General features: G+C 39.8%; 1 protein-coding gene across 7 annotated transcripts in view; it reads right to left on the reverse strand.

The window, feature by feature from the left end:
* Positions 1-7: 7 nt before the first annotated feature.
* LOC137634292 (peregrin-like) overlaps positions 8-24,232 on the reverse strand; it is a 228,618-nt gene continuing 204,393 nt past the window's right edge. For all 7 annotated transcript variants that reach the window (XM_068366626.1, XM_068366622.1, XM_068366628.1 and 4 more), the window contains 6 exons: positions 22,096-22,247; positions 18,332-18,472; positions 17,972-18,086; positions 17,561-17,790; positions 17,287-17,429; positions 8-485 (listed from right to left, as the gene is read on the reverse strand). In XM_068366626.1, the coding sequence (XP_068222727.1) occupies positions 287-485; positions 17,287-17,429; positions 17,561-17,790; positions 17,972-18,086; positions 18,332-18,472; positions 22,096-22,247 (980 nt within the window). In that variant the 3' untranslated portion in view covers positions 8-286. The remainder of the gene's footprint in view (positions 486-17,286; positions 17,430-17,560; positions 17,791-17,971; positions 18,087-18,331; positions 18,473-22,095; positions 22,248-24,232) is intronic.

Below are 24,232 nucleotides of genomic sequence, written 5' to 3' on the forward strand. Positions count from 1 at the left end.
AAAAAAAAGTAATTACACAATATATTTTCTGAATACAATACATAATAAAACTGGTATACAATATTAGTTTTCAAGATTATCTGTATAAAAATAAATAAATTAAATTAAGAGAAACTTACTTAGCAGTGAATTTTGTACGTAGAAAATAAAAGAGCTAACATGCGAAGTAGGAAAATAAGACATTGGCAATCCTTTCAGGGAAGAGGCTATTCATTGGTTCAGCACTTTTTTGCAAAAGTAAATGAATTACATGGAAAATAAAGAATAAATACTAAGCATGCCAGAGTTAGCTAGCTTCTTCATTCTCTGATTCCCCACTAAGTCCGGTATTTTCTCCTGTAACTCTACAACGGTGCAAAATGGCTTTCTCATAAGCTTTCTTGACTGCTTTTCTCTCGGCTGGTTTACGAGATTCAACTAACTTGGCTTTATCTAGAGCTGAATCTACACCTAAAGGTTCTAATTTGACACGTGGAAGCCACTGCCTGTTAAAGAAAATAAATGGAAAACAATTTGTATGAGATTCAAAAACAGTACAATTCCTCCATTATATTAAAAATTTTTATACACATGCAAACTATTGTCTTTTTATACAATAACTTTAGAAAACCTGGAACGAATGTTAAAAATTCAACTATATAGTTAACACTACAAACAGGAGGTGGGGAAGCTCCACCCACCCATTAGTCAGCTAGACACTCGCTTTTAAAAAACGCTGCAAGCAGTACACATACTCTGGCTGTTTTTAATCTCTGCTTTCTCTTTCTAGATAATTGGATAAGTTTGTGGACAAGCTGCTGTGCTTGGGAAATTCTGGATAAAGCAATGTTATGTAAAGGATATGCATTTGTTTTGCAGATAAGACTAAAAATGTGTGACAGGTTTTTGTGTAATCCTACCAATAATCTTAATCTTGTGCCTTTTGCTGTGGGGTGGGGGATTACTGTTTACAATTATCTCCTTGCTATGTGTGGCTGTACAACGACGACGATAACCTGAACATCAAGACGTTGGCCTTGACTGGTGTTCCGACTGCTATTGGCCTTGACTGATGTTCCGACAGCTAGAGAGTGTTTTTTTGCTGCCGCCTGGACACCATAGTTGCCCCTGCATTATCTTTCTGACTACTGCTTTGCCCCTGGAGGTGCTAAAGGGTTGTTGCTGCTGCTGTTCTAGAGTAGACTGTGGTGTACTCCTCTCCCCTCTTCTATAGTTAATTCATTTTAGTGAGGCAGATTTGCACCGATTTGCAGGGGTGCCCTATTAGCTCGGAAAAGTTTCCAATCAGCTATTAGGAAACTTTTCCAAGCTAAATGGGCACCCCTGCTTGTCGGTGCAATTCTGCCTCACTAAAAAGAATTGACTATAGTTCTTCCTCTGCCCTGTCTTTGTTAGATTCTTCCGTCACTGCTACTTCAAAGAAAAAGAAGCATGAAGACATCACAGTCTAGAATTACTGATCAACAGGAGTTGCGTGACGTAAGACTCTATAACAGATATCTCCTTATGCGAGAAATGTTGTGGTACCCCAAAAGGGACATATGGTATGCGATACAGGCTCTCTTATGCTACTGCTATCTGTGCTGAGTTATATACAGAACTGAGCACAATCACTATTGGCCAGGATGAAGGGCCTAGCCCTTCTTTCCTCCTTTGCTACAAAACGCTCGACCAGGACAGTAAAATGAAGACTGGGAAGATCCTCTTAAAAAAAAAAAAAAAAACCTGTGCCAACTATTGACAATGCACCCCACTCAAGTTCAATGAAAAAACCAACAGATGTACTACAACTATTTTTTACATTTAAGCACTTAACAGTAGTACACTACTGTAAGCACAGTAGTACACTACTGTAAGCATTGCTTTTTAACAAAATATGCATTTCTTTATTCTGCAGTAGAGACAATGTAAATTCATATAAGGCACCTTTATTTTTCTCTCGGATGTAAACAAAACACTGAACTGATCAGCACCACCTTTTGTTAATGCACCTTATCAAAGATGAAAAATGCTCACAGAAATTCCAACTACTTTTCAGTTTTCCCTTCGCTGTCTTTAATACTCGACCAGTGGGAAACGAGGAAATGAAAGAGCCCTGACTGGCAAGGTGTGATGCAGGGATTACACTACTGTATACATCTGTTGCCAGCCTTTCATCCCTTCCTTTTATTGGACTATCGAGTGACACATCGGTCTCTTTCCCTAAGGATACGAAGGTTCCCAAGGGAGAGAAATGTCTCATGGTGGAGTGAGAGGAACCAGAAGGATATACTCATGTGAGCACAATAATTAATGTAATCCTTGGTCTCCTTGCACCAGCCACAGGTAACACTCCATATAATTGAACAAGATCACCTGTTAAGTGCTCCTTCCCTCGCATAACTAGTCGACACATCAGGAAGTTTTCACACAGTTGTGCAACTGGGATGCCCTATCAAACGTATGCGATTGAAGGCAAGATTTTTCACCACAACCAGCGGGTTATTTTATCACAAGCTAAGCTACAACCCTAGTTGGAAAAGGAAGATGCTCTAAGCCCAAGGGATCCAACAGGGAAAAATAGCCTAGTGAGAAAAGGAGACTAGGAAATAAACAAACTATAAGAGAAGCAATAAGCAATCAAATTAAAACAGTAATAGTAACATTAAATTGGATCGTTCATATAAAAAGAAAAGAGGAAGAACAGTGGAAGACCATGGTACAGAAGCTAAGGCACTACTCGAGACTAGAGAATAATGGTTTGATTTTGGAGTGTCCTTCTCCTAGAAGAGCTGCTTACCATTGCTATCTTCTACCCTTACCAAGAGGAAAGTAGCCACTGAACAATTATAGTGCAGTAGTTAACCCTTGAGTGAAGGTCAAAAGAACCCAATAACTCTTAGTGGTAGTATCTCAATGGGTGGCTGGTGCCCTGGCCACAGAGTTACATGTATGCCTGTGACACACCTGGTTGCTGTTTGATAGCACTTAATATTATACTTCTCAGAGGCTCAAATATCCTATACTTTGTCAATCTTGGAGGGGGGGAGGCTCACCCTTCAACTTCCAAGGTACATTTTAGGTTCAGATGAAAAAAAAACAAAGGGCTTGTCAAGACCTATTTTCAATGCTCTAAAGGTGCCCAACTCCCATCCAGGCCTGTTACAAAGTCCCATAACTAGAGTATTGTTTGTCGATACTCTTGCACTTATTAGTAACTAATGAGTCTGTGTCTGAGAATTCACTGCAGGTTAGTAAGATCATGACTCACAAATTCTTGTGACAGAGGAATACTAGTGTCTAAGCGCGACAGCCAGTCGTCTTCCTGTAATCCTAACATGGTGACCCTTCAGGCAGCTGTATCAACCTGCCTACTTTGCCACTTCTCAAGATGTTGGCAAAATATGGAAAGTTGCTTCTGTCCGAAGCTAGGAAGTGATCTTGACACACCAGTCAGCAAATCAATGAAACTACTGGGTCTTGAAGAGAAGTGATACTATAGTTTACCTATACTGCACACAAGATGGACAACAGGCATTTACAGCATTAAGAACGCTCTGGTTCTGGTGATGGTGGAGGAAAGCTTGCCATGACTCCGTCATCTACGGTTGAGTTACTTTCAGGGGCAAATGCCCTTGGAACGTCTCTGTGCCTTCAAACTCTGATGACCACAAGCTGATTCTTCCTAAGAGAGCTACTGCCAGTGAAGATGCCTGTCATGCCAATGGGAAAGAATGCAAAAACATATGGCAGAGCAGTGGTTTGTAGAAGTTCGTTTTTTGGGGATTGATACTTCCCAGCCCTTCATCCTCCACCACTATATGATGGCATTCCAGAGTTACCCTCTGAAATAGCCTGGCTTTAGAGGTAAAGGTGAAAGCAGTGGAAAAGAAGAATGAACTCAGTCCTAAAAGACAGTTCGGGTTTCTACAGTCAAAACTACCTGGAACTGGAGATCAATCACTGACCTCTCCTTTCTGAACAAGTTTGTTTTTCAACCTACATCCAGCAAAAACAAGATCAACTACAGACCTCTCACCAAGTTTGTTTTTCAACCTCTGTCCAGCATTGAAAAGTTGAGTAACAAGCAGTCTACCATCTGAGAGAATGACTTCTTGTTTTTGTGTATTTTCAAACAACGATCAACAGTCCTACAGAAAGTACCACCTTTTCACCCTCAAGGGAATAGCCCCTGTGCTTCACTGTCCACTGCTCCCCAAATGTTCACATGAATGTGCCCTCATCAGCTTGGGGCCTCTAGAGCTGGATGTCTTTTGTAGTATCTCTACAACTGACTGAACTTGGCCTCTTCCAAGAGGTAGTTGCTTCATTATCTAGACTGCTTACTAGTCTCTTGTTGCAATCTGGGAAAAGTCTAATTGCACACCTAAGCAGAGTATGCGGTATCTGGCCATGGTGATAGACAGCAGCAGCAGCAATAGTGGCAACGTCCTAGACTTGGGTTCGAGTCCTGCTTAAACTCGTTAGTTCCTTTGGTCGCTGCAACCTCACCATAATTGTGAGCTAAGGATGGGGGTTGGGAGAGCCTGTACAGTAGGTCTATCTGCTGAATCACCAGCAGCCATTGCCTGCACATCCTTGGTCCTTAGTTTGAGTGGAGAGGGGCTTGGCCACTGGTATTATACATGTTCTATAGGGCATTTAAACCAGACTATGGCATCAGCAGTCTCTTGTTATCGTTCATGCAAGAACTTCTGGCATGGTGGTGGTAATGTCTTCTAGGACACCTTTCTTGAAAACACTCGTACAATGTGGGCGTTTCCACCCATGATTGCTGTATGAGGTCTGATGTACTGCTTTTCAGCAGTGCCAGCAATCTCCCTTCCCAGCTTGTTCCAGCAGAGCAATGTAAGCTTTCCAACAGTAGTGTTGGCAAGCGACAAAACTTAAGTCATAGGAACTGTCTCAGTCTTCTTGCAAATTGACAAAACAGTGCACATCTGTGCAGTCAACACTAATGCAGAGCTGTCAGCAAGACTCATTACTGGCAAGAGTAATGTTCTAGCAGACATACTTTATTGCTAGGTGCAATGTAATTTCAGAGTGGTCTCTTCCCAGTGCAACGCTACCAGTCTGGGGATCCTCGCCGATCAACCTGTTTGACACATTGCTAAATGGAATCGCCCAGTATTCTGTTTCACCATTTCCAAAACATGGGAAGTGTTTGAGAACATTGTTAACCACCCAAGGGATCACACTTGCACACTCCCAACGCCTTCCCTGTTTAATCTGATAAACGGTACTGTACCTCCAATCCATGATGTCATTTTGCAGTTTTGTACATCCCAGTGAAATGCTTTTCACAAGGGACTGCTAAAAATGTCTGTGGCCCTATGATGGACCTTTGCATGGAAAGACTACGACTCGTCTTTGAGCAGTCCTTTAGGTGAAGAAAATAACCCTATGCACCATGTGAGAGTTATCTATGTCCATGAAGAGCTTCAAGCAACTGTTCCCAGTTCAGAACCTGACTCCAGTGTTCTCGAATCTTATGTGTGCTTCATACCAGCCTTTGTAATGAGCTATCAGACAGAGATCTGACTCAAACTTCCTTCCCCCCTTTAAGGGTAATTCTTCTATTAAAGGATTTAAATTATACTCTTATCAACCCATTCACTACAAGGCCACCGATCCTCTAATCAAGCTATACACTAGATTTATTACTTTCTGATATACTTGCGCACTTTATAATAACCTATATTTCTATGTTTATTTGTTTTACTGCTGATTATTTTTTTGCCCCCAGGTTGTGTGTGTGTGTTTGTTTGTGAACAGCTTCCTGGCCACAATTTTACCCGTAGAGTAATGAAACTTACAGGTATTAACTGTAATGTAGAGCTGAAAAGGATTAAATTCTGGAAGGTCAAGGTCACAGTCAAGCAAAATGTCCAAATCGTAATCAGCCATAAGTTTGGACATCACTGTCACAGAGACTTCAAACTTTGTTCATACTAGAATCGCAAGTATTTTGGTTGTTGGTGGGAAGAGATATGAGGATCCCTATGTCTCTAATCTGGGGGTGCCAGAGGGTGTTTAAATAATGCCTCAGGTAGGGAATGTCACATTGGCTAGTGTGTGTGGTGTGACTCTACTATGGTAACATAAAAACACTCTTAACAAAGCTCTTACACAATATGAAATAAAGGCTTGAATCCAAAAAGTTTGTTGGTTGACCGAAGAAAGGAGGAGGAGGGGCTAATATTAGGGAGAGGAGCGGAGATTTTTTTGGGTGAAGTGAACTGTGTGATATACGACACCATGTAGCATATACAAGTAATTTCAACCTCCATATGGTTTATATTTCTAGCTTAGCTTGTCATAATGATAATAATAATGAGGATGACGTATCTGAATGTCACCATTTGTATCACCAGGCATGTTTTTGACATAAAATGATATTTTAATTATAAAATAAATTTTTGAATATACTTACCCGGTGAATATATAGCTGCAACTCTGTTGCTCGACAGACAAACTGTACAGAAAAAACTCGCCAGCGATCGCTATACAAGTTGCGGGTGTGCCCAACAGCGCCATCTGTCGACCAGATACAAAGCTCAATGTAAACAAAGACTCAATTTTCTCCTCGTCCCACTGCGTCTCTATTGGGGAGGAAGGGAGGGTCATTTAATTTATATATTCACCGGGTAAGTATATTCAAAAATTTATTTTATAATTAAAATATCATTTTTAAATATTTAACTTAGCCGGTGAATATATAGCTGATTCACACCCAGGATGGTGGGTAGAGACCAGTAATATATGTTTACATTTTATGAGCTAAGAGTTTTTTATTTCATTTTAGAAGTTATCAAAATAACAAAAACAAAATAAATAGGTACCTGGTAAGGAAGTCGACTTGAACGATTACTCTGCCTTATAAGTACGTCTTCCTTACGGAGCCTCGCGATCCTCTTAGGATGCTGATCGACCCCTAGGAGCTGGAGTATCAAGGGTTGCAACCCATACAACAGGACCTCATCAAACCCCTAATCTAGGCGCTCTCAAGAAATGACTTTGACCACCCGCCAAATCAACCAGGATGCGAAAGGCTTCTTAGCCTTCCGGACAACCCATAAAAACAACATTAAAAAACATTTCAAGAGAAAGATTAAAAGGATCTGGAATTAGGGAATTGTAGTGGTTGAGCCCTCACCCACTACTGCACTCGCTGCTACGAATGGTCCCAGTGTGTAGCAGTCCTCGTAAAGAGACTGGACATCCTTTAGATAAAAAGACGCGAACACTGACTTGCTTCTCCAATAGGTTGCGTCCATTATACTTCGCAGAGATCTATTTTGCTTAAAGGCCACGGAAGTTGCAACAGCTCTAACTTCGTGCGTCTTCACCTTAAGCAAAGCTCGGTCTTCCTCACTCAGATGTGAATGAGCTTCTCGTATTAACAGTCTGATAAAGTATGATAAAGCATTCTTTGACATAGGCAAAGATGGTTTCTTAACTGAACGCCATAAAGCTTCAGATTGGCCTCGTAAAGGTTTGGTACGCTTTAAATAGAACTTAAGAGCTCTCACAGGGCATAAGACTCTTTCTAGTTCATTGCCTACAATCTCCGATAAGCTGGGAATATCGAAAGATTTAGGCCAAGGCCGAGAAGGCAGCACATTTTTGGCTAGAAAACCAAGTTGTAGCGAACAGGTGGCTTTTTCTGATGAAAATCCGATGTTCTTGCTGAAGGCATGAATCTCACTGACTCTTTTAGCTGAGGCTAAGCATACCAGGAAAAGTCTTTAGAGTGAGATCTTTCAGGGAGGCTGATTGTAGCGGCTCAAACCTGTCTGACATGAGGAATCTTAGTACCACGTCTAAATTCCAACCAGGGGTAGCCAAACGACGCTCCTTGGTGGTTTCAAAAGACTTAAGGAGGTCTTGAAGATCTTTATTGTTGGAAAGATCTAAGCCTCTATGCCGGAAGACCGATGCTAACATGCTTCTGTAGCCCTTGATAGTGGGAGCTGAAAGGGATCGTCCTTTTCTCTGGTATAAGTGTTGAAGGTGAATGGCCAGTATGTAACTGAAGCAAATGAAGTTAGCAATGCCCTGGCTAATCATTTTTCAATTGTATCCAGCAAGTGTGAAGGAGCCCCTGGTCACCAGTATAGGAGCACTGAAGAAAAGAAAATTTTAAATTTTGCAACAAGAAGGGAAGAGTCGTATAATTCTCCTTTCACTGAAAGAGAATTTGATTCCGCACTTGCTCATTGCAACGATACAGCCCCTGGACCCGATGGAATTCCATATGCAATGATTAAACATGTACATTTTAATACAAAGCTATTTATTTTAAGCATTATTAATAGAATATGGCATGATCATAGCTACCCAAGTGTTTGGGAACTAGCCATTATTTTAGCCTTTTTAAAACCCGGTAAAGACAAGTTTTTAGCAGCAAACTATCGTCCTATTGCATTGACATCTTGTTTATGTAAAATCATGGAGAAGATGGTCAATGCAAGGCTGATATGGTACCTTGAAAAGAAAGGTATTTTATCACCGATTCAATGTGGATTCCGAAAAATGCACTCAACGACTGATGTGTTGATACGACTTGAGTCATCTATTTGTGAAGCCTTTGCTTCCAAACAGCACCATGTTACAGTATTTTTTGACCTTGAAAAGGCATATGATACCACATGGAGATATGGTATTCTTAAAACCATTCATGAATTGGGATTGAGAGGAGAGCTGCCACTATTTATTCAGGCATTTCTTTCACGTAGAGTTTTTCAAGTGAGAGTTGGGGAAACTCTATCAGAGAGTAAGTGCCAGGAAGGAGGAGTTCCTCAGGGTAGTGTGCTGAGTGTAACCCTTTTTGCACTAGCAATTAATGGGATATCCTCAGCCATTCCCCAGGATGTTCTCTCAACACTATTTGTGGATGATCTCTCAATATCATTTGCTGGCACTAGAATGGCAATGGTTGAGAGAAAAGTCCAACTCTCTATTGATAAAATTATCCAGTGGGCTGACATGAATGGATTTAAGTTCTCGACAAGTAAAACTACCATTGTCCATTTTTGTCGTATCCGGGGAGTACATCCAGACCCGGATATATACATTAAAGGTCAACGGATACCATGTGTATCGGAAACCAAATTTTTAGGTTTGATATTTGACTGTAGACTTACATGGGTTTCTCACCTAAAAGCGCTAAAAGCTAAATGTGTTGAAGCTCTGAATATCTTAAAAGTATTGTCCCATACATCATGGGGGGCAGACCGCAATACTATTTTAAAATTATACAAGGCCTTGATTTTTTCCAAAATTAGTTATGGTTGTGAGGTATATTCTTCAGCCACCCCAAGCCGGTTAAAAATATTAGACTCGATACATCATGCAGGTATTAGATTATCTACTGGAGCTTTTAAAACCTCGCCTATCCCAAGTCTCCTTGTTGATGCTGGAGAGTTACCTCTAGACCTTTACCGAATGTCTTCCATTCTTCGGTATTGGTTTAGATTGCAAAGACTCCCTAGCTCTCTAGCCTTTCAGACTGCAAGCCTTGTAAGACATGCATCATACTTTGAGTTGCACCCAAAATCTCCTCAACCTTATGGCTTTCGGGTGAAACGATTTTTAAATAGTCTGGATATAATTAGAAATAAGGTACTTCCATTCAAGGTATCATCAACGCCTCCATGGAAATTACCTGACATATCTTTTTGTAAATACTTTATTGGAGTTAAGAAGAATATGACTGACTTAGAATCCAGGTCTCTTTTTATGGAACATGTCGAAGAACATAGGGGATCGACTTTTATATATACTGATGGCTCCAAATCTGATCCTGGCGTTGGATTTGGAGTACATAGTAATGATTTTAATTGTAGAGGTGCACTTCCTCTAACAGCTTCCATATTTACTGCCGAACTGTATGGCATATTAACCGCTATTGAGAAAATAGCTTTGGAAAAGGAGGGTAATTTTACAATTTTTAGTGATGCAAAGAGTGTTCTTCAAGCTTTAGAAGTTTTTAAATTTAGTAACCCTCTAGTTTTAAAGATTTTAGAATGGCTTTTTATTATTGGACGGAAAGGTATAACTGTTCGATTTTGTTGGGTTCCAGCACATGTAGGTGTGTCTGGGAATGAGAAGGCAGATTTACTGGCGAAGAATGCGGCATCCGAGTTGCTACCAAGGAGGTATCCCATTCCATGTAACGATCTCCTACCTTACATCAAGAAATTGGTTTGTGATAAATGGCAACAGCACTGGGACAGTCAAGACGGCAATAAAATGAGGGAAGTAACAAATATCATATCACCTTGGAGGTATAACATGATTCCCCGAAAATGGGAGACGACTCTTTGTCGTCTCCGTATTGGTCACACACGGTTGACACACGAGTTTCTGCTGAAGGGCCAACACCAACCGTATTGCGAGGACTGCTTAGTACCTTTAACAGTGAGGCATTTGTTGACCGAATGCCCAAATTTTACTAACTTAAGAAATAGATATCTGTTTGAGGCTCGAGGTGAGGATGGCAGGTTTATCCTTGCCAAGATTCTTGGACATGATGTGTCTTACTATGCGAGCGGAATTTTTAGATTTATTTCAGAAGCAGGTCTTCTGAAAACTATTTAACTATTTTAATGACTTAATTTTTATGGTTTTAATCGAATTCTCTTTTAATTTTCATATACAGTAAATGGTATCGGCGTCAATGACCTTAGATGTCAGGATGCCAGAAAACTTTCAATCAATCAATCAATCAGCTATTTGAGCTACAGAGGTACTGGTCGAGGATACAGAAACTGACTTGCACCAGTCTCGGAAGACTTCCCACTTCGATTGGTAGACTCTAATGGTGGATGCTCTCCTTGCTCTAGCAATCGCACTGGCTGCCTCCTTCGAAAAGCCTCTAGCTCTCGAGAGTCTTTCGATAGTCTGAAGGCAGTCAGACGAAGAGCGAGGAGGCTTTGGTGTACCTTCTTTACGTGAGGCTGACGTAGAAGGTCCACCCTTAGAGTAAGACTTCTGGGAACGTCTACTAGCCATCGAAGTACCTCGGTGAACCATTCTCTTGCGGGCCAGAGGGGAGCAACTAACGTCAACCTTGTCCCTTCGTGAGAGGCGAACTTCTGCAGTACCTTGTTGACAATCTTGAACGGTGGGAATGCGTAGAGATCCAGATGTGACCAATCTAGGAGGAAGGCATCTATATGTATTGCTGCTGGGTCCGGGACTGGGGAGCAATAGATTGGAAGCCTCTTGGTCAGCGAGGTTGCAAAGAGATCTATGGTTGGTTGGCCCCAAGTGGCCCAAAGTCTCTTGCACACATCCTTGTGGAGGGTCCATTCTGTTGGAATTACTTGCCCTTTCCGACTGAGACAATCTGCTATGACATTCAAGTTGCCTAGGATGAACCTCGTTACTAGGGAGATGTCTTGACCTTTTGACCAGATGAGCAGGTCCCTTGCGATCTCGTACAACGTCAGTGAGTGGGTACCTCCTTGTTTGGAGATGTACGCCAAGGCCGTGGTGTTGTCTGAGTTTACTTCCACCACTTTGCCTCGAAGGAGAGACTTGAAGCTTTTCAAGGCCAGATGTACTGCCAACAGCTCCTTGCAGTTGATATGCATGCTCCTCTGACTCGAGTTCCACAGTCCTGAGCATTCCCGACCGTCTAGTGTCGCGCCCCAGCCCACGTCCGATGCGTCCGAGAAGAGAACGTGGTTGGGAGTCTGAACAGCCAGGGGAAGACCCTCTCTTAGGTTGATATTGTCCTTCCACCAAGTCAGACAAGACTTTATCTTTTCGGAAATCGGGATCGAGACCGCTTCTAGCGTCTTGTCCTTTTTCCAGTGAAAAGCTAGATGGTATTGAAGAGGACGGAGGTGTAGTCTTCCTAGTGACACAAAATGTTCCACGGATGACAGCGTCCCTACCAGACTCATCCACAGCCTGACTGAGCAGCGTTCCTTCTTCAGCATCTTCTGGATGGATAGCAGGGCTTGATCTATTCTGGGGGCTGATCGTCTTGTTGTTCAGCAACGTCCTCATCAGATAGTTCCTCATCCGAAAACTGATGAGGAAACGGCAACGGAGTGGGCAACGTCTGGCTCGCTGAGTCCGGTCGCACTGGTGCATGCGTGATGGAGCCGGACGCAACATCATGGAACTGCTGCACAGTCTGTGAACTGTCAACAACCATGGGTGCGTGAGGAAGCACAGCGTCTACCCAAGACTGTCTAGACCGTCTGGGTTGTGCAGTCAACACCATACCGGGTTGCTGAGGTTGACGCACTGCGTCAAAACAAGTCACCTCTGCTGGTTGTTGAACGTCCTGAACGTCAACAACCACCTCCGAGCGTCGCTTAACGTCAACGTGCGGCTGGCAACCCACACTGGGTCGCATCGGTGGAGGAACCACCTCAACTGGCAGACGCGAGAAGGTTACTTCAGCGTCAACAGGACGCACAACCGACCGGTTGGAAGGTTGTTGGCCAGAAGGTTCGGCAGCAACCTTCTCCGCAATAAAGTCCTCTATCAAGGACGCAAGCTTGGACTGCATGTCTTGCAGCAAAGCCCATTTAGGGTCTACGGGAGCAGGTGCGGCAACAGACGGGGTTAGCGACTGAGGCGGTACCGCTTTCCATCCCTGAAAGCCTTGTTTATGCATGACATAATTGTACAGCAAAACTTCAAAGGCTCGAAAACAGCTGTGAAGTTGACCTGTAAAAAACTTGGAGCGTCTCCTGGCCAGGCGCCAGGGAGAGGCTACGAGATTTGAGAAGTCTATCTGGGCAGAGGCATGAACTCCCAAGCCGAGAACTTCTCTCGTGTCATATCAGACTCGCTCTATAAGCCAGTTTAAAAGAAGGGAAAGCAAAGGCTGTATCCCCCAAACTCCTCCTGGTGATAAACCAGTCGCCTAGCAAACGTAAAGCTCTCTAGGAGAGCGAGAGAGCACTAGCTTAAAAACAACGGCTTCGAAGTAGCTAGGCCTAGTGTAAGCTCTGACGTTTAGGCGAACGAGGAGCAGCAGTTACAAAAAGATCCGGACAAAGATCCTTAAAAAAAATCATCATGATTTAATTAAAGTCCATAGAGGGCTGAGCAGCTTTAGGCTCCTCTCCATCTGACAGAGTCCTCAAGGTAATATCAGTAGGAGGGGGAACAACAACTTCCTCATCTACAGGAACCTTGTCCGATAAAAGCTGAGTCTCAAGCAAGGGAGAGACCTACCGTGGTGGCAATGCTTTACAAGCAGAGTCCACACTCACTGGTGCATTAGTAGCGGACCAGGACGCAACGTCATGTAACTGCTTGACAGTCTGTGAACTGTCAACAACTGAACTGTCAACCACAACAGGTGCGTGAGGACGCACAGCGTCCACTCGAGACTGCTTTGACTGCCTAGACTGAGCAGTCAAAACAACTCTAGAATGCGGAGGTTGACGCACAGCGTCAAAACAAGTCAACTCCGATTGTTAGCGAACGTCTTGAACGTCAACAGGAGCATCAGCAAGTGGCCTAACGTCCAAATGCAGCTGAAAATCCACACGAGACCGCATCGAGTGTGGTTTTAAACAACCTGACTGACGTGACTTAGCTACGCTAACGTCAACAGGAAGCACAAAGGAACGTTAGGTTGGCTGAAAGCCAGGATATCGATCAGATAAACGGCTAGACTCAACGGACTAATCGGCAGAATAGTCTTCCATAAGGGAAGCAAGCATATTCTGCATGTCTTGCCGTACAACCCATTAAGGATCAACGGAAATGGTTGTGGTAAGAGACGAGGGTAACGTCTGTGACCGCAACACTTTGCCAACCAAAAAAGACTCTCGGAGTCTGTGTTACGCTTTTGTTAGGCGGCGAGCAGTTATCCGATGACTGCATAGGGTCAGAGCTGTCCTAATGGCTGTAGCCAGGACGCTGGACCTGTCCTGAAAGGACTGACTTTCGCTTAAGGGCTTCGAAACCTTGTGACAGGTTTCTTATGCGAAAAGCCTTCGGATGACGAGGAGAAAAAACGTCTCTCTCGTCTTATGGTAGGGGAGATCTTGGTAAGATACACCCGATACCATAGAGGGAAACGTCTGTTCGTTGATCAAGGCCTCTCGAACCCATAAGTCGTTCGACATCACTTCTCCCCTGTTTGGGAGCTTGCAAGAGGTCCCGGACTAGGTGAACGACAGGCACGAACAGACGAACCCTCGGACGCAACACTGTAACACTTTGCGCATATCACTTTATCACTTCGATTTTCTGTTTTGCACTTATTTCACTGAAATCGAAACTTTTACTGATTTCTACCTGAAACACGCAATTCTACCCTTCATTAAAAGGTAGTAATTGCGAAATCAGTCGTATAATGCAAGCTCATTAATACCAGCAAAAAACAGAAAACATATTTTAAGATAAAAAAAATCAGTGGCTGGGAAAGAGACTAAACACTAGTTCATATAAACTACGTTTTCAATCTCTCAACGCACATAGCCTGGGGACGAGAATAAAAAACTAAAAATGTTTTATCCTTCCTCCCCGTACAGAGACTAGGGACGAGAGTAACTCGAGAACAACGTTACCCGCTTGAACGGAACGTTTTCTCTCCTCTCTCTCCCTCCGTCTCTATATCTCTCTCTCTTGATTTCGCACCTAAGAGAAGAGCCCAATTACATTTCGTCAAAAAAACATGTTATTTGACCAAAGGAAAAAACTGAAAGGTTTTTCAATTAAAAAGTTCCTTTAAGCTTTGAAAGAATAATGAACAAAACGTCAGAATCGATTTACTCTTTCTGCAAAGTGAAACCGTGATACTCTCTCTCTCTATCGTAACGATAGAGCGCAAACTGCGTAGTATAAATAAACTAAACGTTAGTTCATCTTTGAAAACAGTACGAAGACTATTCAAAGAAAATCTTTCATAAAATATTTATTAAAAATATTCATTTAAAAGGTTTTAAATCATTAGCTCTTTAAAAGCTATTTACGATTGCAAAGGGCTCAACGTTGTTTAACTTCGGTTTCCAAGTTAGGACCGCCCACAAGTTAATCGAAGAGGCCTAATAAAGGCGGAGAGATATAAAATATATAGAGGAAAATCTATAATTAATTTATAACGTGATAAGATAATTACTATTCGTTGATCAAGGCCTCTCAGGAAAGGTCGCATATAAACAAAACATTAAAATTTATTTTTATATGTTTATAATAAATGGAAAGTTCGTCTTGTCGACACGTCGACAGAGAGAAAATTGAGTCTTTGTTTACATTGAGCTTGGTATCTGGTCGACAGATGGCGCTGTTGGGCACACCCGCAACTTGTATAGCGATCGCTGGCGAGTTATTTCTGTACAGTTTGTCTGTCGAGCAACAGAGTTGCAGCTATATATTCACCGGCTAAGTTAAATATTTAAAAATGATGTCATTATAGCGAAGGCGTTAAAGGAGTCTGGTTTGTATGGTTAGGAAATATAAAAATTATTCATTTTTAATTATTTTATATACAAAACTATCAATCATATATTGCCTTATTTTCATGGATGAAGATATGACTAGTCAAACCTACTTGTACAGTATGCCTGCGGACTGAGAGACCTGCATTACACTAGCTGTGTCAATAAATCAAAAGCCAAAATATAGGGGTATTAAAGAAATGGGGCACATTTAAGAGGGAGCCAGGAAGCCCTAATCATGTAAAGGTAGGATTATTAAGAGAATTCAAGACAAATGGCAGACAAAGATCATTACCAGACCACGATAGGTGGTAGGAATGAGTGGTGATAAGTCAGTAGTGCAAAAACCAAATACAGTACATGGATCTGGCAACAAACAGATCTAAATCTCGCTTAGCCCCAGTTTCTTCATTTCCTCATCAGGCAAAGTTAAAAACCTGTACTTGACCTACTTGCAATCATACTTCCGAGTTTTATTAGGGTTAAACTTCATACCCCTAAATTTACACCATGCACTAATTTTAGCTAGATTTCTATCAAGGGATTCAGCAACCACAGGTCTACATTCAATGGGATGGTATTAGGCCAAAAAGGTGCAGCATCATCTGAATATGCAACAGGCTTGTTTACTACGATAAACCACATACCGAGCATATATAATATAGTACCGAGAACACTACCCTATGGAATACCAGATATTACTTTTCCACACACACCTACTCTCACCCATTCAAGTTTGAAAACAAGGGCCTCAAGATTAAAATGTTCAGAGGTACCACTAAAATAGAGGACAATCATACAAACTACCTGACCACAATCAAGGCATTTTTGTACACTTAAAATTGTAAGAGGAGTTTGAGTGAAGGTGAATCAAGTGCAAGGTCTAGTTCAACTCAGCCAAAATTGACTTGCATACAAATGAGCAAAGTTGTTCTTTTTTCTTAACATTGTTGAGGCACTTGATAAAAGAAAACCTGTTGCTAACCAAAAGGCTTGGGTTCAGGTTGATTGAATTGAATATGATTTTGGATTATATAGCCTGGCACTGGGGCCTGTAAGGCCATTCTACACCCCAGTGCAACAAGAGGAAAACCCTGCATTTCTAACTGTAAGAAAGGTGGATGATAAAAAGCAAGTACAGCTAGCCGCAATACCCTCCCTTCAAACTAGACCAAGTGGCATAAAAGATGCTCTAGCACTAATTCAACAAATTAACCCCTCCCCTTCCCCCAAGAAGGAACCTGCAAGGAGATAAGTGTCTATAATTCTCATTAGCAACATACCAAATAAAATTTTCACGAAGAATGCTTTAGTTCATGGGTGCTATATGAACTAAAAGCATATGATAGCCATTACCTCAAAAGCAGTTTTTTTTTCTTTCCTTTTTCATCAAAATATGGAGGAAAATATTTATATTTTATATTGAATACTTTGTTTATCAAGATTTTAAATAAATAGAGCATTTTGAGATATGTATTCATTTTTCAAGGCTGTATAGTTAGAAATAGTGACTTAATTTTTTCAAACTGGCTCTCCTTGAACCCTTTAAAACTAGAATTTTTAATATAATTTCATCAAAATAACTGAATATGCTATTACACTTGGAATTCGTTAAAGCAGATCAGTGGTTGCTTTTGGAAAATTGGAAACTCAAGAATTGAGGTATTGGCTAATTGGGACCTGAGATTCAAAGAGTGGTCTACAACAAACAACCTATTCCTACAGGTTACTCTAAGGTTTTGTTGACAAGAAATGTATGACTGTATATTACAAGTAATGGGTTTGTGGCAAAAGAATTAAAGAATTCAGAACAGTAAACAATCAATACAGTAAATATAAAATTCATACTAAAATGAAAACTTACCAAGTTCTTTTATTATCGAAAAAAAGAACCAAATACATTGGGGATGGATAATTGTTAGCTAATGCCAAGACATCATCTGGAGGAACTGGAATGGGCACACCATTGTGAAAGTAACCAGTCTTTGGCATTTTTGGATTTATTATCTGCAATCATAAAAAAATAACTAATTACCATACATAAGTATAGTTACTTTATATTTTCAGATTTAATTGCTTCTGATAAATATTCTATATAATTACAAAATACCATATTATATAAACTGCACTATACTTACTAATGCAGGATACCATGGGTATCCTCGACATTTGGCCCAAACAAGGTCTAGAGGTTCTAAAGGAATCTGATCCCCTGTGGGTTCTGATCCTGGGGAATCACCATCTCCACTTGAATCAGTCTCACTACCTCCACCTTCTGAATCAGTGTCTGTTGCCGTGTCATCTTCCGTGTCACTTAAAGTTGAATTAGACTCAGAGTGGGTATCTTCATCAGTTTCTGGAGGGATATCTGATCAAAAAATAATTTCACGATGCTCAGAACCCTCTTTCTGTTTTAGGGTACAAAATAACTAAAGATTTTCATTTTATACCAGTTATCCAATATTTTTTATTTACCAACAAAAGAAAATGCACATGCACTTAAAAATTTATATTTAATATAGAGTTAATCAATACCTCTCTTGACCTACCTCCCCCTTGTCTGTACATTTTAAAGGAATCCTTGGCAGGAGGGACACCTCCATCTAGATCTAAAATGGATATGCCATCCGGAAATGACAAAGATGATGTGCTGGTTTTTGCTGTCTGAAGGGAAAAAAAATCTGTTTCTTAAAAGAACTGCAAATTATACTTGATTTTCAATATAAATAATATTATAGATGAGATAATTATCTTTATAACAAATTGTCTCCATGCAGTACTGCAAAATATATGTATTAAATAAAATCATTTGACCCAGGCATTTTTGTACCAACATATTTTTTTTGGATTATTCAAAACAAGTGAATTTAATATTTTGTAGTACAGTCAAATGTTACAAATAAACTCACCATAGTTGGACCCTTCTTTTTCTTTGATGTCTTTATCCCTTTTTCAGAACACTGACTCTCTGTATCACTGTTGGTTTCTTGATTCCCCTCAGATCCCCGACGCTGGCGAGATACACGCTTCTGCGGAGAATTATCCGGTTTCTGGAAATAAAATTAATATAAAACTTTTGTTTGAAATTCACTTGAAATTGATAACCCATATTCTCAGCTAAATTTTCTATGAAAGGTCCTCTATTCTTTAAAAACATTAATTTCCTATCAAGAGAGCAATACAAACAGTATAAGCTGCACCTACAGGTTTAGGAAAAATCCTAAATAATGGTGGTTTTTATAAATTTTACACAATTTAAAAGCTCAAGATAGTCAACTGGCGAAATCTAACTGAGGCCCTTAGCATCATAATAGCCGTAGATGATGATGATGAATACAAAGCCAAATTGAAACTGGTTTCCACTAAACAATCAACACAGGCATTTAGGGTTGTTTATTCTGCCTGTTTCATTACATTATTTTTTTCTATCATGGTATTTCAAACCTTCCTTGGTAAGAAAAGGAAGCTGTGCCTACAAAATCTTAAGAAAATAAATCTTATACTGTATTCCATAATTCAAAGATTTAAACCAGTTCTTTGAAATTAAAATATATTAAATAACAGAAACCCCTTCACTAAGAGCCAGCGAATCTGCACTCAAGCTATATACAAGATTTGACACCATTGGTTATACATGCTCGCTCACTCTATAATAACCCACATTTCTATGCTTGTTTGTTTTACTGCTGATTACTGAATAAATTTTTCAAAAGTTAGTTTTATTTGCTATTGTATTTCACTCTAAACAACCAAAATATTTTTTCATTCAATGTGAAGTGATTATAGAGTAATTCTTCAGAAATTTATTTCATATAATTTTCTCTAAATAATGGTAAAGCACTGTGATTTTGTTTAAAAAAGCTTTACATTCATTGATGTGACTACGTTATTCCATTATAATTCCATGATACATAGCAGTCGAAAGATTAAAACTATCTTACATAATCATAGGCACTAGAACCACAAGTATTTCAGTTGGTGGTGGTGTGAGATGTGAGGATCCCTAATTCTCTTAAGTGGGGATGGGGGTTTGAGTAATGCCTCAGGTCGGGAATGCCGCCATTGGCTAGAGTGGTGTGATTATACATGGTAACATAAAAAGACTAAAATAGCTCTTGCACAATCAGAAATAAAGGATAGAATCCCTAAGACTTCATTGGTTGGCTGAAGAAAGAAGGAAGAAGGACTAATATCAGGGAGGGGAGGGGATATTTTAGTGAAATTTCCTGAGTGTGAACATTGTGATATACAACCACATGTTGTTCTCATATGTACGATATATGAGTGATTTCAATTTCCATTATATTTGTAAGCGACATATCTGGGACATTATGGTGTCTAACACAGGGCATATTTTGACATCAATAGATGTCATCGTAGCGAAGTGGATAAACTTATTGTTATCATCACCCAAGGGATTTGTTCTGGAATATGCTATAGCACACCCTAACCTCACAGGGTTAAGAAATATAATGTGATCCTGTTTATATATATATATATATATATATATATATATATATATATATATATATATATATATATATATATATATATTTTTTTTGTATGTCATTTAAATAATTGTAGGTGAGAAACTTCAAATAACATGGAAGAAATTTCTGTGAAGATCATGGAAAGAGGGAAAAAAGGAGATTTTTTTTTTTTCCAATATTATACTCTAGATTATGAGGGTACCTTATTATCCAAGAGAGTTGCTACGATAACATTTTTAAGGATTCTGATATCAATTTTTAATGGAAGTAGGTTCTACCATACATGTCAAAAAACAGAATCAGCTGGTGTGCTTACATGAGCTATTGCTCAATTTTCCATAAATTGGGTAACTGAAACATCTCAAGTTTTAATTCTTGTGATAAAGATAATTTTGCTTGATGGAAAGAAACCTTGCCTTTTCACATCTGGTTTCATAAAGCATTTCTTTTAAGAAAGCCTTCTCATCAAAATCAATACTTTATTTACCTATGATGGCTGATATTTTTTTCTTCCTTTTACACCAGTTTCATAACTTTCAACAAGGCCATAAAGTGATCACAGTTTCAAGTGTACAATTTGTGCTCATATACATATGGTACTGGACTTTTTGTATAGCATAATTCTTTATTTTGAGAAATTCCATTACAGCATAATTCTTTATATTATTGAGTAATTCCATTTAAGTAATAAGGGAAGTAATTATTACAAAATGTCATAATTTTGCCTTGCCTTTTTGTTATTGTGTCATTAAAAATCTTGAACTCTCCAGGTACAAACAAATCTAATCCTTTCAGTGTGCCATTTTTCAAAAGAAATGTTTTTGTAGACATGCTGCTGTAGAAACAATCAACTGATGTAACAGAAATTGACAGGCTATGTATTTCTGCAGAAGCCCTGAACAACAGCGATTAGATCATCTCTAAACGTCCTGACAAGGCTCAACCCCTACTCAGAAATGTTTGGCATGTCAAAAACACTTGGGCTATTTAGCATACTCTACCAGATACAACACAGTCATTCAGATTGATGCAGATCAAGTTTGATAAGGTGATCTGTTCAGCAGTGTGAACAAGACACAAATGATGCAAATTTACTTGATGTTAAGGGCACATGTTCATGTTGTATATTAACTTTTTATTTTTTTTTTTAAAGCCTAGTGGGACCAACCATTAACTCTTAAATTAATCTTTAACAAATTCACAGTCTTCATCCAGGATGGAGTCTGCCTAACAGTACTGTTGAAAGGTTTCTGGTCTCTCTTATGTCTTAGGCACAATGTATGCGAAGATCTTACGGTAGAACTTTAATGCATTATCATGGACTTTTGTTGATTATTTCTTCTACATATGACAATTTCCTTGATAGGATATTTCCCGGCATGAATTGCTATTCTGAAGAGCAATTGGAGAGGACATTACTGAGGATTCTCCCTGGTGAAGAGATCCTACCAACCTTTGCAAATGCAACCAAGCAAGCAGATATTCCAAAATAGCCAGTAGATGTCCCACATTAAAACATATACTACTGGTGGATAAAAATATGGCAGTCAATCTCTTTTTCTATGTGAGGGGCTTTACTTGGACTCTACAGTTCTAAAGATACATTTTCAGTCTAAATCTAGCACACAAACATCACTTGAATAAAGTGAAAACTTAAGTAAAGTCCCTAATAAACAACACATACCTTCTATTGAAGGTTTGAACTCTACTTTACTTGACTAAGGATGTCCCCATTAGGAAGGGTTTACCCATATATGAACAGAATCACCATGTGGTGAAAGTTTACTTCATGAAATGGGCCATAATTTTGACTTAGCCAGAATTGAAGAGGATACAAATATTTTATTTTTCCTCGTTTCCTTTCCTCACTGGGCTACTTCCCCTGTTGGAGCCCCTTGAGCTTATAGCATTCTGCTTTTCCACCAAGGGTTGTAGCTTAGCAAGTAATAATAATAATAATAATAATAATACACTTTTTATCTGATTAGTATATGCAAAACCAGTCATAACCTACACATTTGGATGATTATTGACCTACCCTGGAAAAAGTTAAACTCATCCTTTAAACTTTCATGAATCCTCAGTCAATCTTGCTACCAATATTAAAATTAATTTTAATCGGTAAAACAAGACCACTTCACCATTCGCTTATTTGCTTGAACAAACAAAGTTAGATAGCTCACCTTAAAAAGTGCACCTGCTTTTTTGGTAAAAAGCACAGATGTTCGTCGATTTACACCTGAAGGCGAGCTTGGTACAGAAGGGGTTCCTTCATCTGGCCCATCTTCATTACCTTCTTTAGGGGTACTTGCAGTTTCACCAATATCACTTTCAACTAAGGAAAAATTAGATTTAGATATAATGGAGGAGGGAAAAAAAAAAATCTACTGTCATCTGAAAACCAGCTCTCCAAGTGTGAATGCACTAAACTAAATGTATATTTTTGGTTTTTACTTATTCTTATGAGTAATTTCATTTTAATATCTTGGAGGAATATATAGTATAGGTGTGTTTGGTACTTGAGCACACTTCTGAACACTTTTTTTTTTTTTTAATTTCAGATCTTAGTCCAGGAAGTTTTTAATATATAAAAGTGACTAGTAATTGCCAAAATTCATGCAACCCTTATCATCTGATTCATAAGTAGTGTATTTAAATGAATTAATTAATTTCTCTCTTTAATTAGGATTAACACCTTCCTCCTAATTTTAGAAAAAGATTGTCAAGAGGTTAAAGGTGTAATATGTTATTTTTATTAGTAAAATAAATTTTTGAATATACTTACCCGATAATCATGTAGCTGTCAACTCCGTTGCCCGACAGAATTCTATGGAGGGATACGCCAGCTATCACAATACTAGAAGGGGGTGTACTTACCAGCGCCACCTGTGGCCAGGTACTCAAGTACTTCTTGTTGACACCTCCTCAATTATTCCTCGGTCCACTGGTTCTCTATGGGGAGGAAGGGAGGGTCGATTAAATCATGATTATCGGGTAAGTATATTCAAAAATTTATTTTACTAATAAAAATAACATTTTTCAATATTAAACTTACCCGATAATCATGTAGCTGATTCACACCCAGGGGGGTGGGTGAAAAACCAGTGTACAAGACTAAAGGATAGCTAAGTATCCCGTATTTCATATAATCAGTTATCCACAATAACAATGAAATAATAAGTACCTGGTAAGGAAGTCGACTTGAACCGTTACTCTGCCTTTAATAAGATCGTCTTCCTTACTGAGCGCAGCGTTCCTCTTGGGAGGCTGAATCAACTCAAAGGTGCTAAAGTATACAGGGCTGCAACCCATACTAAAGGACCTCATCACAACCTTTAACCTCGGCGCTTCTCAAGAAAGAATTGACCACCCGCCAAATCAACAAGGATGTGGAAGGCTTCTTAGCCGACCGTACAACCCATAAAAAGTATTCAAGAGAAAGGTTAAAAGGTTATGGGATTATGGGAATGTAGTGGCTGAGCCCTCGCCTACTACTGCATTCGTTGCCACGAATGGTCCCAGGGTGTAGCAGTACTCGTAAAGAGACTGGACATCTTTGAGATAGAATGATGCGAACACTGACTTGCTTCTCCAATAGGTTGCATCCATAACACACTGCAGAGAATGGTTCTGTTTGAAGGCCACTGAAGTAGCCACAGCTCCCACTTCATGTGTCCTTACCTTCAGCAAAGCAAGGTCTTCTTCCTTCAGATGAGAATGTGTTTCTCTAATCAGAAGCCTGAATAGTAAGAAACTGAGTTCTTAGAACTTGGAAAAGAAGGTTTCTTGATAGCACACTATAAGGCTTCTGATTGTCCTTGTAAAGGTTAAGACCTTTTTAGATAGTACCTAAGAGCTCTAACTGGGCAAAGTACTCTCTTCAGATCATTCCCCACCAAGTTGGACAGGCTTGGGATCTCGAACGACTTAGGCCAAGGACGTGAAGGAAGCTCGTTTAGCAAAAACCGAGCTGCAAGGAACATGTAGCCGTTTCAGATGTGAAAACAATGATCCTGCTGAAGGCGTGGATCTCACTTACTCTTTTAGCTGTTGTCAAGCACACGAGGAAAAGAGTTTTTAATGTGAGGTCCTAAAAAGAGGCTGATTGGAGAGGTTCAAATCTTGATGACATAAGGAACCTTAGGACCACGTCTAGATTCCAGCCTGGAGTGGACAACCGACGTTCCTTTGAGGTCTCAAAAGACCTAGGGAGGTCCTGTAGATCTTTGTTGGTGGAAAGATCCAAGCCTCTGTGGCGGAAAACCGCTGCCAACATACTTCTGTAACCCTTGATCGTAGGAGCTGAAAGGGATCTTACTT

The sequence above is a fragment of the Palaemon carinicauda genome, chromosome 44, assembly GCF_036898095.1.
Source record: "Palaemon carinicauda isolate YSFRI2023 chromosome 44, ASM3689809v2, whole genome shotgun sequence".
Lineage (NCBI taxonomy): Eukaryota > Metazoa > Arthropoda > Malacostraca > Decapoda > Palaemonidae > Palaemon > Palaemon carinicauda.